Here is a 15,281-nt window from a genome sequence, read left to right as displayed (position 1 = left end):
TCTCACGAAGCCGGAGCTTGGTGACGGTCACCCCGGACTAGGGCGGTCGAGCCTGTTGGCGGCCCGAGCTTGTGGGCGGCGGTCGACTTTCCAGTCCGCTGTCATCGCCGACGCGTTCGCCCGCGCAGCTCATCGACTGCATCGCGAGTCTACCCGTCGCGCACCTCCCTCCCTTCGCCATGCCGCCCTTTAAAGATGACCAGCTGATCGTACGTGTCGCATTGGCACCACCCACCCCCACACCCACCCGCGCAATGCCACTAACAAACACCAGCTCATCGCACCCGGCTCAGAAACCACCCTCGCGCAGCTGGGCCTGCCCGAGTCGCTAACGCCAGCGCGTCTGCGCGTACGGTCGCGCATGTTTCCTGCCGAAAAGGATGGCGAATTCGAACCCTACAAAGTCCGTAGGAAGGGCGGCGAGAAGCCAACAACACAACAGGCAGACGAGAACAAGGACCAGGAAAAGAAGCCCGATGGAGCAGAGGAAGAGGTCGAATTCGAGGAGGATCACGACTCCGAAGAGGGCGCCATTTGGCCAATCATTGGGGGCAAGATTGTCAACTGGCCATGCTTCTTCGCCCTAATGACGCACGTCTACAACACGCTGAACCCGCCCTTTCACACGCCGATACTCCTCGTCGCGGAACCCGTGTGGACGCCAAAAGAGAAGGAGCGCCTGACTCAGTTCTTCTTTGAAAAGTTCAAGATGCCGGCATTCACCATTGTCGACTCCGCGACAGCCACGGCGTACGCATACGGCATACACACGGCGACTGTGATAGATGTTGGGCTACAAAAGGCAGACATTACGGCCATCAGCGACTTCATTATGCATGAGACTGGCAGGTCAATATCAATCCCCGACTGCGGTGGAGAATCCATGACGCGACGTTTGCATGAGCTTCTCAAGTCCAAGGGATTCTCGTTTGAGATGTGCGAACAACTGAAGAAGAACCCGATTTGCGAGATATTACCCCCCGGCACGCCGCTTCCAGGAGCAGGGGATGGGGCAGCCGAGCCAGTCACAAATCCTGCGGCTGCTGCATCCACTGGTGCTACGGGATCAGGAGCAGACGCCGCCTCCAATATCGCACAGGCGCCGCGAGGCCCGGGAGCTGACACCGAAGTTGGTGATGAGGATGAGGGCGAAGGAAATGACGATGGTGTTCTTGATGTCGCCAATATCGTCACCAGTGGTAAGATGAGCGAATATCTGGCCAAGAAGGAGAAGGAAAAGCAAGAAAAGGCTGTCAACAAGAAGAAGGGGGCAGAGACTGCCAAGGACGCTGCTGCAAAACCCATTCGCCAACCAAATGCCAAGCGGGAGAAGACTACTTTCATGTACGAGGACCATGCGTTGCTCACTGCTTTGAAGGACATGAATATGGGCGAGCAAAGATTAGCAGAGGCTCAAGCCGCCCTTGACGAAGGTCCTGCCAAAAGGGGCGCCGACGGTGAGATTTTGCCAGGAGAGCCTATGGAAGGGGTCGAAACGAATGGAGCATCCGCAACCACCCAAAGCCAACCGTCTCGTGGTACTATACGCCGCGAGATTGAAGTCGGAACCGAACGCTTCCAGGCTGCGAGTGGAGGCATACTAGAGCGCATCGCCGACGCCGTGTACAGAACCATTTCGTCTGTTGACGAAGTGAACAAGCGAAGTGAGCTGTGGGAGTCGCTCATAATCGTGGGCAACGGCGCGAAACTGCGAGGTATGCAAGAAATCTCGATGATGGCTTTCGGCGCTAATGTGAGAGAACAGGCTTCAAGGAGGCTCTTGTCGCAACGCTTCAATCCAAATATCTTATATCCCCGTCATCAGCAACGATCTTCACCTCGGAGCTTCCCTCAAACCTCTCGACCCCCGTCGGCACCGGCGCCAACACTCCTCAGCATCCTGGCATGCAATCCATGGGTCCCAGCGGAGTGAATCCACTCCTGTATGCCGCTACGACAGCTCAGAACCCGCAAATGATGCACGCTGGAGGCACACCAGGTCCAATGGGCAGCTTGCACTCTCACAACACGCATTCGTCCCATGGTCAATCGCCAACCAACATCAAGCTCGTCAAGACGCCCGAGTACTTTCCAGAGTGGAAGGAGGTGGGCATGGACGAAGCCATGTTTTTGGGGGCACAGGTAGCTGCAAAGGTGCTGTTCATTGTGGACCAGGGTCTGGGTCAGGGATACATGACGCGGACGGATTACAACGATCAGGGTCCTTCTGGAATCCGCGACGTTTGCATGTGAGCGCCGAGCGCGGGGCAGACAGACAGGTTTGGAGTTTTGGATGGGGAGTATGCGGGAGCGTGGGCTGGTTCAAAAGTATAGAGCGGCTTTGGTTGGTCGACAGGTAGTTTGTGGCCCGGCGCTATCAACGCGGCCAGAAATATTGATGTTTGAGAACAATCTTGTCCCTGTTGCTGCTGCTGGTGCGTGTTGATAAGATCTGCCCCAACAAACGGTGCGACGGACCACGGAGCAGAAAGTGAACTGGGCTTGTGGATGGCGGAGGATCGGATATTTTGAGAAACCAAAGTCGGGGACCGAGTGAGGGCGTCTAATGAACCGGCGGTAGTTTTGGTAGCGGCGGATGAAGGGACGGGAGGATGGCGCTGCAGGCTGACGTCGGTTGTTAGGAAACTCCCAGCGGTTTAAGATGCGGTGCTTCAACTAAGCGCTTTGTCGGCGCGTCAGCGCTGAGAGGCGCCCTGGGCCATTCCAACGACTCCGCAGCAGCTTCAAGTACGCCGACTACAGATGACTGCTATGGTTGTCCACGCCCGGTCGAAAGGAGTTGTTCATGTTCCTTGTCTCCTCCGAAACCACATGCGACTTGCGGCCTCGGTAGCTCCAACATAGCCCATTGCTGAACATCCTCTCCGCCGACGTCCAAAACCACCCCTCCGCTTGTTCAACCTCGACCTCCGCCGTCTGCTCAGTTCGCAATGGCGTCACTGCAGCAGCACGGCGACCGCGACGCTCTGACAATGAACACGCAGAAATTCCATTCCGTCGGCCCCGACGACGACAGCGACACCGAAGAGGTCAACCGCACCATCAAGCACCCCGGCAATGTCTACATCAATGTCCAGGGCGCCTTTATAGTCGATGACAATGAGCCGCGCACGCCCCTGACTCCCAACAGCGACGACTACGACTACGAGACCAAGGACATTCGCCTGCCAAATCACACGGCTGTCGTCAGCCATGTCGCAGTCGACGTGAGTCACCACGCGACAACTTTCCTCCTTCAATTGACTGACTCCAATCGCGCTCCTTAGATTGGCGGCTCGCTCGCGAAGCTCGTCTACTTTTCACGCGACCCGACGTCCAAAGAACTGGGCGGCCGCCTCAACTTTCTCAAGTTCGAGACGGACCGCATTGATGAGTGCATCGACTTTATGCGCGAGCTCAAGCTCAAATACCAAACGATCAATGGCTCTCCTCCTTCCGACATTACCGTCATGGCGACCGGCGGCGGCGCATTCAAATATTACGACCGCATAAGACAAGCGCTGGAGGTGGAGGTGCTGCGAGAGGATGAAATGGAGTGTTTGATTATTGGTACGAGGCGACGACCCTGAACCACTGCATTGGCGACAGCTGACCCTCCCCGCCAGGTCTCGACTTTTTCATAACCGAGATACCCTGCGAAGTCTTTACCTACAGCCAGGACGACCCAATGCACTTTGAACAGGCGCGGCCCGACATATACCCCTACCTGCTTGTGAACATTGGCTCGGGTGTGTCAATGGTCAAGGTCTCCGGACCGCGGCAGTACGAACGTATTGGCGGAACTTCGCTCGGTGGTGGTACGCTGTGGGGGCTGCTTTCCCTCCTTACCGGCGCGCGAAACTTTGAAGACATGCTTAAGCTGGCGGATTCGGGTGACAACACGGCAGTGGACATGTTGGTTGGCGACATTTACGGCACTGGCTACGGCAAGATTGGGCTCAAGAGCACGACCATTGCGAGCAGCTTCGGCAAGGTGTACAAGATGAAGCGACAAGCGGAGCGCGAGGCCGAAGACAGCGGGAACCTCAAGGACGGGCCTGGGGAGAACGGCGAGGCCTCGAGCACGTCAGCTCGTTCGTTCCGCCCCGAGGACGTGAGCAAGAGTCTGCTGTATGCCGTCAGGTAAGCCCCCACTCCCGTCTTCCCCAACAAGTCCGGAAGCTGATAGGTCACTCAGTAACAACATTGGCCAAATTGCATACCTCCACGCCGAAAAACACAACCTCGAGCGCATCTACTTCGGCGGCTCCTTCATCGGCGGTCACCGGCAGACCATGAACACGCTCTCGTACGCCATCAAATTTTGGTCCAAGGGCGAAAAGCAAGCCTACTTTTTGCGGCACGAGGGTTACCTCGGCGCCGTCGGCGCGTTCCTCAAGCGCCAGCCGCGGAATTGGGGCAGACGCAACAGCATTGACGGCCGGCCAATGACTGCGGACTCCAAGTCATGAGCGCGTGCGCCTGCAACGGCGAGAGGGGCGGCAAGGAATGGAACAAGCGAAAAAGGAGGACTGGCAGAGGGCGCTGCGGCGACGTGGGCTGGTGGCTCGGGTGGAGACAAAGGGCCCAGCACGCTGTCGCTCCTCTCCCTTGATCTCTCCCATCCCGCGGGGACACGCAGACCGAGGAATCACCTCCAGTCGCACGCCAGTCACTTCGCCGCAGCGCCTCTCTCCAACAGCCGCAATCGGCTTCCTCCTTAATGGCCGATTCGTGGTGGCCAGCGGAAGCACATGCGCGGCGTTGTTGACTTCGCCAGCCAGCTGCTTTGTGCGTATAGGCGCGAAGGCACAGAAGCAAGCTGGTCTCCATTCCTTGGGAAACAAAGGGACATTTTGGCATGTTGGTGTCTCCTCGTACATAGAGACACATCTGATGGCTGCCAGCACTGTCCACGCATGCACTTCATCACTGTGCTAATCTGCGTATCCCTTCGTGGCCTTGTCCATTTATGTATACACTAATGTAATTCTTTATATTTACGAGAAACACAAAAGCGAATTGGAGTCGCCACACCTCGCATTTGATAGATGTCTGACATTTCAGAAGCTACACGAAGTGTCAAAGCCCTCTCCCTTCGGCCACACCAGTCTGCCACACCAAGTTTATTCATCTATATATTCCACAAAGATGGAAGACCAGCACATTGCCTGTTTGGTCGATGGACAAATGGGCGACAAAAGACAGAACAGTTGCTCCTCACTAACACCAACTCCTTTGCCCTTCCTTTCTCCTGATTATCATCGGGTTCCGAGCTAATTACTCTGCAGCAAGCATCTTTGCGTCCTGGCTTGATCAATCAAAGACGAGTGAACGAGAAAGGAGCTCTAGCCGAGTCCTCTGGACGTTGGCCTAAAAGCTGAGAAACGGGTTGACGAGGAAGGCTAGGTTCGTGTCTGAAAGATTCTTGGCCATAATGCAGACTAGATGATCTCTGAACAACAACTGCTGCTTTGCGAACGGGTTTGATTCTAGTGGGCTCTCCAGCAGCGCTCTCTCCCTCTCTAGCTTCAGACCTGCCTGTCCTTCAATCTCTAGATACGTCCACTGCTCCAACACTCCAGCCCCCTTCCCCCCCCCCCCCCCCCCCCCCCCCTCCTATTTCCACTTCCCTCTCCCTTGCCTTGCCTTGCCTTGCAGCTCATCTCACCTCACCCTACCCCATCCCATCTCCTTTCCTGTGCCATTCGGACTGGTGTGTCCGTGGCGTTGTTTTGTCCGAACTAGTACTAGACCACGACGAGGTATGTACGTACCTAGGTAGGCAGATCTGTACTAAGAGAGACTAGAGAACTCATCAAGACCAATCCTTTCCCACCGTGTGCATGCACCTCCCGTTCGTAGTCCCATTCCCTTTTCATGAGCAGTAGTAGCAAGGAAGTGGAGGGAGGGAGAAGTTAAGCTGTTGCAAGTCGAAAAGAATGGAAGGGAAGGTAGGTGGGCGAGAGTACAGAGTAGCAAAAACCTCGTTGCGCAAAAAATAAAAGGCAAAAAGCCACAAAGTACAAGTGGAGTTACAGTAATTCACCCGCAAGTACGGTAGGCGAGGCGATGCTTAGACGAGACGAAAAACAGAGGCTGTGATTGGTTGGTTGGTTGGATGGTTGGTTGGATGGTTGGTTGGATGGTTGGTTGGATGGTTGGTTGGATGGTTGGTTCGGCTTGGTTGACCACATACTTTACATCCTGCTGCTTCTCGAGATCAAAAAGAAGTCTCGGTTCAAGTAAAAGTCTCAAGGGACCATACCTATCTTACACTGCCAACCACCTCGAAAAAAAAGCATGGCGGCGAGTGCCAGCAGCGTGGAAGAGCCATTACCGCTGCATCATCGGCCATGAAGACAGGAAGCTTGACGCCTGCCTGCATCGACATAGCATTAGCATAGCGTCGAAGTCATGTCAGCACAAGTCAAACCATCATCTCGAAAGAATTTTTTTTTTTTTTTGGCAGACCAACAAGCGACGGATCGATTCCTGTTCATCTACCTAATGCAAGAAGAGTGTATCCCCCAAAACCGAGACGACATGATGCGCACCGTCCATCGGCAATGATGTGTAGTGGTATTGATGAAGAAAAGAAAAAAAAAGAAAAAACATTAACCAAAAACAACGCCAACACAGTCTAATGGTCTAATGCATTTTTTGTTGCCCTCTGCCGCCGTGTGATGATTGCAGCAGCCATCGTTAAACACAAGGAAAGACAAAAAGTAATCCGTGGCATCAATCAATCCCGATCCTGTTTTTTTTTCTAATGCTTGGACAACTTCCGTGGGCGAGACGTCGAGGTTTGATGGCGCGGCATTATTGAGAAGGTGGATGTGGGGGGTGCCAGGCTCAGCCCGGCGGCGGGAGAGAAGAGCAACGACCAACAAGGAAGCTGGGTATCGAAAGGAGAAGCCAATATGCGAGAGCAGCCAGCAGCGAAACCGCGCAGCGGCGCGCCAACTACCAAACGGGTATAGTCAAACGCTTACTCGATGGCAGAGGCGGCGGCCTTCTCGGCGTGAAGGACAGGGTTGATGCTCTTCTCGTCAAACTCGAACTTGAAGTCGTCGCCGAGCTCCTTCCTGAGGGCGGTCTTGACGGCCTCGAGGACGTTGACGAAGACACCGAACGAGGCGGGGTTCTCCTCGTCGTTCTCGCCGCCCTGGAAGACACCAGTGCGGACCAAGCAGGTGTTCCAGCCGTACATGTTGCCGCCAATGATGTCGGACGCGGGGTTGTCACCGACCATGTAGATGTTCTGGGGCAGCTTCTCCTCGCCGTGGAGCTGCTCCATCCACGAGGCCATGACCTCGTCGGCGTACTTGTAGGTGGCGAGTTCGGGCTTGCCGTAGACGACACGCTCGAGGTCGACACCGGTAAGGGCCTTGTACATGGCTTCGAAACCGACGCGGAAGGCACCCTGGGACATGCGGGGGTACCAGTGCTCGCTGGGGCAGAGAAGGTCACCCTGGGAGAAGTAGATGGGGATGCGCTGGGAGACGGGGTCCTTGGCAAGGGTGGTCAGACGGCCGTTCTCGCTGCGGAGCAGGTCCATGATGATCTGCATGTCGGTAGCGTAGTCGCGCGAGTCGGAGAAGACGAGGATGGCCTCGATGTTGACCTTGGAAAAGTCGCGGGGCCTCGAGGTGGCGCGCTCCTCCTCGGTGAAGACGCGGTAGGGGGCGATGGTGGGGTCCCAGGCGACAATGTCGTTGGGGACGACAATGTCCTTGAAGCCGTACTGCTCGGCGACCTCGCGGCAGCGGTAGCCCTCACCACCGACAACGAGGACGGTGCCGTAGTACTCGGCCAGGGCACGCATGGGGGTGTGGGACTGGATGAACTGGTCGATGGAGACGGGGTTTTGGAGGATCTTGGTGAGCTGATCGCAACGGGCCTGCTCGGGCTTTCCGGAGCCGTTGGTGAGGAAGATGTGGGGAATCTTGATGCCGAGCTCGTTGTCGCCGTTGAGAATCTCAAGGGCACGCTTTCCCTCGGGGATCAGACGGTCACCGTGGACGAGGACACCGTCAATGTCAAAGGCAAAGGCCATGTTCTTGGCCTTTTGGACCTTGTCGAGGGACAGAGACTGAACCTGGGAGGCGAGCAGGTCACGCGAGGGCTGGATGACGGGCATGCCAGGCCTGGCGGGACGCTCGCCCTCGGGGTAGTGGACAGAGGACAGCCTCGACTGCCTCTTGGACCTGGGGATGGGGAGGGAGACTCCAAAGGAGTTGCGGGAGCCTCTCCTGTCCTTCATGGAGGGAGCGGCGCTAAGGGTGTGCATGTACTTGGAGGCCTCCGAGATGGAGGACCTGGTAGCAGGAACCTCGATGGGGCCATCGTTGTTGTCGCCGCCAGGGATGGCGAGGCTGTCGTTCTTTTGCTCCTCGGCAGGCATGATGAAGGTAGAGAGGGTTGAGGTAGATGTCGTGAGAGTGGAGAGAAGAAGAGAGAGGTGGTGTGAAGGAGTACGTCAAGTGGAGAATTTAGATTTTGGGGAAGGAGGGAGGGAGGTATATATTGACCATGGAGGTTGTAGTTTGGACTGCAGCACCTGCAACGGGTTGCTGAGCGATTCCGTTTAGCTCCGGGCATGGTAGGAGCCGTGGCCCACCCAGCGACATCATCGTGCCGTATCACGAAAAAGGGTCTTTGCCGGAAGGCCTTGGTCAGCCAAAAGCGGGACCAATAGCGGAGCGATGGTTGGTCCTGAGCACAACCAGGTCCCTGAGTGGCGGGGCGGTGGACGCTTCGGTCATGACTAGTATGCATGCTCGACGTGTCGACGGCCCAAGGTTTCAGCGGACGATAGCAGGCTGACGTAGGGAGGCCGAAGAGAGTCCGCAGTGTGATATGGCTGGGATGTATCGAAGGAGCAAGGTGCGGTTGTGGTGTTGCAACGGTCATGGCTGTGCGTGTGGTGCTTGGGTGTGTGAGGCGGCAGCACGCGGTGGCGCCGACGCCGACCCCTGTGCCTGTCTGCCGAGCCGAGAACATGTAAAACTCTAATCTGCTGAAATTTTTGTAAAAAAACTGCCTTTTCGTACGAGTTCACTTCTCTCGCCTCATGTCTGCAGCAAAGTCTCACTTCAGCAACTCTCTCACCTCCCTGACTCGCGTCGACTCTTACGTCACGGAAAAGCGGGCTTCCTGCCGCGAGCATTTCGGACAGATCCACTCGGTGACATCACCTCTCCCCTCTGCCCCATCGCGTCGCCTGTGCAATCGGAGCACCCAGCAGAAGCATGGACGCGAACGAGCTGTCGATAGCTCGAGCAATGGAGGCCAACCGTCACCTTGTCGTTGCTACCCGATCCGCTGCCCGCCGTTGCCATCATCGACCCCTCCACTGCTATATCAGCCATGGCGCTTCCTCGAGCCCGTCTCTTCTCGTCCCATTTTGCCCGTTTTGACTCCCACCGCATCTTGACCGCTACTGCACGCCGTCAATTCAACCCAATCCCTGCCAATTTCAGATCAATTCACTCCACCATGCCTTTCGGTCAGCTCAAGGACGTCTCCAACAAGACCACTTTCACCCTTAACAACGGTGTCAAGATCCCCGGTCTTGGTTTCGGCACCTTCGCCAACGAGGGCGCCGTCGGCGAGTCCTACAAGGCCGTCATGTGCGCCCTCAAGACCGGCTACAGGCACCTCGACTGCGCCTGGTTCTACAAGAACGAGGGCGAGGTTGGCCAGGCTGTCCGCGATTTCCTCAAGGAGAACCCCCAAGTCAAGCGCGAGGACATTTTCATCTGCACCAAGGTCTGGAACCACCTGCACGAGCCTGAGGAGGTCAAGTGGTCCTTCGAAAACTCGCTCAAGAACTTTGGCCTCGACTACATTGACCTCTTCCTCGTCCACTGGCCCATCGCCGCCGAGAAGGATGAGTCGTACATGCCCAAGATTGGCGCCGATGGCAAGTACATCATCAAGAAGGACCTGACCGAGAACCCCGAGCCCACTTGGAGGGCAATGGAGGAGATTTACAACTCTGGCAAGGCCAAGGCCATTGGTGTCTCCAACTGGACCATTCCCGGCCTCAAGCAGCTCTTCCAGATTGCCAAGGTCAAGCCCACCGTCAACCAGGTAAGTTTTGACAATCAATTGATAGCAGCGCAATTTTTCTAATGAGTCACCAGATCGAAGTCCATCCCTTCCTTCCCAACACTGAGCTCGTCAAGTTCTGCCAGGAGAACGACGTCCTCCCCTCCGCCTACTCGCCTCTGGGCTCGCAGGACCAGGTCCCCACGACGGGCGAGAAGGTCCGCACCAACAAGGTGCTCAACGAGGTTGCCGACCGCAGCGGCCACACTCTCGCCCAGGTTCTGCTCGCCTGGGGCCTGCGCCGCGGCTACGTCGTCCTCCCCAAGTCCTCCACCCCCTCGCGCATCGAGAGCAACTTCCAGGTCCCCAACCTGTCGGACGAGGACTTTGAGGCCGTCAACAAGGTTGCCGAAGGCCGCCACACGCGCTTCGTCAACATGAAGGACACCTTTGGCTACAACGTCTGGCCCGAGGAGTCTGTCGAGGCCGGCACCTCCGTCGCCTAAACCGGGGGTTCACCTTCCGAATACCGGACGCTATCATTCTCACCATTGAAAATTTTTTGGAATGCGGGGATATATTTCAAAAGCGTGTTACAGCATGACGACATAGAGGCTGCTTCCTGGCGAAGCAAATAATGAAGATATCCAAACAGAAGGCCCCGACTGCCCTGTTTTCTTTGTACATAGACTTTTGAGAGAAAATGCCGACCACGAACCGTTGACGCTACCTACACTCTGTTCTTTCTCTACACTGCGACGCGGGGTTGGTTGAATTGGTCATGCAAGTCCGACGTCGGTGCGATGCCGCAGTCGCAACGCAGCAATTTTCACCTGCTGACTGGCGTTTCATTCGCAGCTCAAGCGTTTCTCAGATGCCTCTTTGAGCGGCTGTAGTCCATCTCATCTACAGTCTGTACCCTGATCTACCGTCTATCCTGTCTACAGCTTGCTCGACAGTCGACTCGTGCTCGGAACAACCTGCCCCAGCAACCGTGGAGGGGCGGCAAAACACATTTCCCCTTTTGGCCGCACCAGCGCCGCTCACCCCTCCCCCTCCCCCTCTCCTCTCAGAGCTGCCCTGCGCTCGCTTTCGCTGGCACGGAGCTCGGCCATCTCGGCAAAAACGATGCCATCATATCAGTCGTCGTACTCGTTCCCATTATCCAATTCATATGCATCTGCCCCGACAGGCTAGCACGACCAACCAGCGTTTCATCATCATGATTTGTGCATTTGTGCATCGAGAGGGAGGGACGAAATGAAATAATCGTACCACGGTCGATGCCGTCCATGGTGGGGTCGCACGTGGGGCGCATGCATATCGTACGGCTGCTGGACCAATAATTGGCCCCTGTGCCTCTTGTTGCGTGGTGGAGAGTCGCTTGGTCGCGGACCAACCACGCTTGAGTGAATGAGGCAAGGTGTCAGGAACGCGCGCGCTTTGCGAGCGAGAGGAGGGGCTGACGGGGTGGGAGGTGTCATTGATGTAATTGGGGCTCGGTAGATGCGTGCCGTGCGGCTGCTGGGTGGGTTGGGGATGACGGGAGGGACAAAGTGCAGGAAGGTGCCGTGGCTAAGCGCGCTGATGACGGACAAGGCCAACAAATGCGGAATTGCGTTCTGCAAAAGCACAGAAAAGTGTGAGAGGGTGAGACGAGACGAAACAATGCTTCTCACTAGGCAAACGGGCTGAGATAGGTCTGGTCTGCCTCCTGGTGGGAACTTGGGAGTTTGAAAGCCAAGGCAAGAATCGAGGCACCTTATTACCCCTGGAACAAGGCCCTGAGCCCCCCTGATGGGAAGGGGGCTCGGAAGTGGGGTAGCTTGTTGCGGTCGAGCAGAGCGTGCATGCAGCCTTCAGCCTGAATGCTCGTCACCACCGAGAGGTCCCGTCACCACTGCCAGCATGTAACACTCGTCCGAGAGCTCGGTCTGGTGGTTGTCCGAGAATTTCTCTACGCTCTTCCCCCCTGAATGTTCTAATCATGCCATCCATCCCTTATCTGGACGGTACACGCAACGCCAAGTCAACAACGGGGGAGGCGTGATTCGTTCGCGCCGTCGTCACTGATGGATCGCTCGCTGGGTCGCTGGACCGCGCTTCTCTCGTCCCTCCCCACCCCACTCCACTCCGCTCCGCCGCCAACCCACCGCTGAGGCACCTAACGGCGCAGCCGTCGTCGATCGCAAGCGCGATCGATCATTTTCGGGGACGAACGGAGCAACAACACGTTGCCAGACCACTGCCTCCTGCTGCTGGAGGACACGCTCTTCAAACCTGTCAAACACCGGAATTTGCGCGTCCCCTAGGTACTAGACATGACTCGATGGTTGGCGCGCCTTGCACGCGTCTACCTGCGCCATCTGGCACGTCTGTCTCTACGACTCGCCAACCGCTGCCATCCTGTCCCATCCATCCAGCATCTGTCGACGAAAAGGAAATGAGACCAGACGCAAAAGCGGTGATGCTCAGGACTTGGGTCCGGCCCGTCGAGGGCGCCCGCCTGAATGGTCCGCCCAGGCGGTTTGCAGTTGGTTGAGGGTTTGAAGGCGTTCTGCTCCGGGCGGCGCCGCGCGCGTCTGGGCTGTCCTCTTGAAACCTAACCTTTTGGCTCTGGCTGCTTTGTATGGTTGGCCTGGCCTGGCTTTCCAACGTCTTTTGCTGTGAGAATAATGCTGTGTCGGTGCTGCGATCTGCCATCCATGCCACGACCTGTTTATCAATCATCGCTCGATGGCTGACGGCGATGTAGTCTTGGCCGTCGATTGGTTTGATCTGCAGGCCCTTTGTTGTAGATAGCCCACGCACGTGCGGCCGTGGGAGGTGTCGGGCGTGCAGAAATGCCGCAGAGTTGCAGAGTACCGTGGTGGATGAAGGAAAAATTGAGAAATGCCTCGCGTTGACGGCCCTGGATCATTGATTGAGTGATGAGAGCCTGAAAGACTGCACTTGCTGCAGGGACTCGAGCTACATGGCGGCAGCGGGCTGGCTGGGATGCTGTACAGAATTGATGACAATTCTTTACGGATTAGCCAGCAGCCATTCCATACACCAAGGCTGGGTCGCACCGCCACAGGTCGACCACCCCAAAAACCTCTGTCGACTCATGTCCTGGTTCCAACTCCCTCATTGCAGCATCACAGAACCACTCTGCTGGCTCCGCCCCTTCGTCATGGCCCAGCAGGCAACAGAAGCGTTGAGAATTTTCACGAACGTGGCGCTCGAAGGAGCCAGAAAAAAACTCAATTCATCCAAAATCCTGGTTCGTCGTCTGTCTTTCACACGCTGCCAAGCGCAGCCAATGACGCAACTCTGCGCTTGAAGGGGTAGCCCGGCATTACTCGCGGGAAGCTCGACTCGACGGCCGCTGCAGACACATAGTTCTCACACCCTCCGACGTCGTCAAGATATGAAGAATATGCAGACAGGGACGTAGGAGTACGTTTGCCTGTGTCCCTTTGTCTGCGCGGAAGACGCCGCACCTTGCTGCTGCTGTGCCGCCCATTCAGATGCAAACCTCAGCTCATGATCCCCAGTACCTAGTCTCTCTGCGCAGACAAATTCGTCTCGAGGCGTACGACGCTGCCGTGCTAAATATGCCCACGCGTGCTTATCTCACAAGTCAGACCTCCCCCCTTCGGGTAAACTCCGGGGCTTAACTCATTTGGGTTAGCCTACAGCCCGCGCCCTTTGTGAAGGTCTAAGAGCTTACTAAACTAGTTTAGTAAGTTAGGAAACAATAACAATATATCTAACTATAATACTACGCGTCCTACAATTAAGATTGTCTAAGAGTTTAATAGATATTATACTATCTAGAGTGCTTAATTAAATGATTAAATTTGATTTCTAATAATCTATTATTTTAGTATTAAGATAGTATATAGATTGCCTAATTTTTAGGCTACTTAGGTTGCAATAAGACACCTACCTAAAAGCCTATAAATATAGGCATCCTACTACTAAAATCCACCTAGTTTTTTATATAAGCTGTTTAATCTCCCTAATCTTAGACCCCTTAGTACCTTTTTTCTATTAATTATTCTTAGAATTATATTGTTCTTATATAGAACTAGAGCTAAGTCTTTAAGGCTACTACTATATATTCCTATATTCTTGCCCCTTCTACCACACCCTAAATTAGAGCTAGTAAGTTGTTTTTTTTATAGATAATGTCTCTAGGGTTCTAAAGCCACTACTAGTAATGTTCTCTAAGTTCTTAGTAGGGTATATACTTGCTATTAGGTATTAAAAGGCAAGAACTATAAGTTAATTTATTAGAATATAAGAACTATAAATTGATACATTTAAATATAAGAACTATAAGTTAATCTATTAAAATATAAGGACTATAAGTTGATCTATTGAAACACAAGGACTATAGTAGTTAGTAGTTAAGTAGATAGTAGTAGTTAAGGTTAGTTATAATACTAGTAGTTTATATAGAGTCCTAAGGCCTCTAGTTTCTACTGTAGCAACTAGTTATAATAGGGGATATTTAGTACTTACTAATAGAGATTTAGTAGATTATGCCTTATATGTATAGAGAAAAGAAGAAAGGTAATACTAGGATATAATAGTTTAAGGCGCGCGCTATAAAGAAGGCTAGAGATGTTCTTAGTACTAATAAGAGTAGTAAGAAGAAGAAGATAAGTAAAGAGGATTAATAGAAGAGAAGGGAAGAGGAAGAGAAGGATAGTAAGAGGTAATATAGAATTAAATAGAGGTATAAGGTCTATAGCATACCTATACTAGAGCTAATTAACTATATAAGGATAATTAATCTCTAGTATCTTCCTAAAATTATTAATAAGGTGTATAAAATAAAGAATATTAAATACTAGCACCCTCTTATTATTAAGTGCCTGACGCGCCTAATATAAGATAAGAACCCTAGATGCAATTTTAAACCCTATAAGGAGTAGGTTAGCACTATCTAGAACCTAGTATTTTGTAAAAAGGATGTTATTTTAAAGGTAAAAAATAGCTTTAGCAAGAGTAAAATCCTCTATATGTTCTCTATTCTTACTAGTCTAATAATATTCTAGCTTATTCCCCTATTAAAGCTTAGTACTAAGTAAGTGGTATAGATCTAATATCTTAGTAGAGCTAGGCTGGTGTTGATTAATTTAAAGAGTAAGAGAAAGGTTAAGGGTCTCCTTAAGGGTGTTATAAAGGGGGAGTATACTTATATACTACTAAGTCTAGAGTAGGTAGTATTA

At 53.8% G+C, this 15,281-nt stretch overlaps 5 protein-coding genes across 5 annotated transcripts; 4 read left to right on the top strand and 1 right to left on the bottom strand.

The window, feature by feature from the left end:
• The first annotated feature begins 128 nt into the window (after nucleotides 1-128).
• On the top strand, nucleotides 129-2,619 carry BKA78DRAFT_308633 (actin-domain-containing protein). Its single transcript, XM_066887958.1, has 3 exons — nucleotides 129-209; nucleotides 275-1,715; nucleotides 1,766-2,619. The coding sequence occupies exons 1-3, from the start codon at nucleotides 180-182 to the stop codon at nucleotides 2,251-2,253; spliced, it is 1,959 nt and encodes a 652-aa protein (XP_066746399.1). The 5' UTR covers nucleotides 129-179; the 3' UTR covers nucleotides 2,254-2,619.
• Nucleotides 2,620-2,993: 374 nt separating this feature from the next.
• BKA78DRAFT_248643 (pantothenate kinase) lies at nucleotides 2,994-4,472 on the top strand (the record flags this gene model as incomplete). The annotated part of the gene is made up of 4 exons (XM_066884408.1): nucleotides 2,994-3,227; nucleotides 3,288-3,570; nucleotides 3,627-4,143; nucleotides 4,199-4,472. The coding sequence occupies 4 exons, from the start codon at nucleotides 2,994-2,996 to the stop codon at nucleotides 4,470-4,472; spliced, it is 1,308 nt and encodes a 435-aa protein (XP_066746398.1).
• Nucleotides 4,473-6,991: 2,519 nt separating this feature from the next.
• BKA78DRAFT_248672 (HAD-like domain-containing protein) lies at nucleotides 6,992-8,407 on the bottom strand (the record flags this gene model as incomplete). Its single annotated transcript, XM_066884410.1, has 1 exon — nucleotides 6,992-8,407. One exon carries the CDS (start codon nucleotides 8,405-8,407, stop codon nucleotides 6,992-6,994), a length of 1,416 nt encoding a protein of 471 aa, XP_066746397.1.
• Nucleotides 8,408-9,501: 1,094 nt separating this feature from the next.
• BKA78DRAFT_247879 (NADP-dependent oxidoreductase domain-containing protein) lies at nucleotides 9,502-10,562 on the top strand (the record flags this gene model as incomplete). Its single annotated transcript, XM_066884334.1, has 2 exons — nucleotides 9,502-10,098; nucleotides 10,152-10,562. 2 exons carry the CDS (start codon nucleotides 9,502-9,504, stop codon nucleotides 10,560-10,562), a joined length of 1,008 nt encoding a protein of 335 aa, XP_066746396.1.
• A 2,346-nt stretch (nucleotides 10,563-12,908) lies between these two features.
• On the top strand, nucleotides 12,909-13,415 carry BKA78DRAFT_96301 (uncharacterized protein). Its single transcript, XM_066894050.1, has one exon. It carries the CDS (start codon nucleotides 13,031-13,033, stop codon nucleotides 13,379-13,381), a length of 351 nt encoding a protein of 116 aa, XP_066746395.1. The 5' UTR covers nucleotides 12,909-13,030; the 3' UTR covers nucleotides 13,382-13,415.
• Nucleotides 13,416-15,281: the final 1,866 nt, after the last annotated feature.

This window comes from Phyllosticta capitalensis, assembly GCF_038381095.1.
Source record: "Phyllosticta capitalensis strain CBS 128856 chromosome Unknown BKA78scaffold_3, whole genome shotgun sequence".
NCBI lineage: Eukaryota > Fungi > Ascomycota > Dothideomycetes > Botryosphaeriales > Phyllostictaceae > Phyllosticta > Phyllosticta capitalensis.
This window is presented reverse-complemented; position numbering and strand designations above follow the sequence as displayed.

Excerpts from the sequence above, each read along its gene's own strand:
- BKA78DRAFT_308633 (XM_066887958.1), top strand. The coding sequence starts at position 180 with ATGCCGCCCTTTAAAGATGACCAGCTGATC. Across the intron at positions 210-274 it reads TTAAAGATGACCAGCTGATC|CTCATCGCACCCGGCTCAGA; the intron begins GTACGTGTCGCA and ends AACAAACACCAG. Across the intron at positions 1,716-1,765 it reads CAACGGCGCGAAACTGCGAG|GCTTCAAGGAGGCTCTTGTC; the intron begins GTATGCAAGAAA and ends GTGAGAGAACAG.
- BKA78DRAFT_96301 (XM_066894050.1), top strand. The coding sequence starts at position 13,031 with ATGGCGGCAGCGGGCTGGCTGGGATGCTGTACAGAATTGATGACAATT.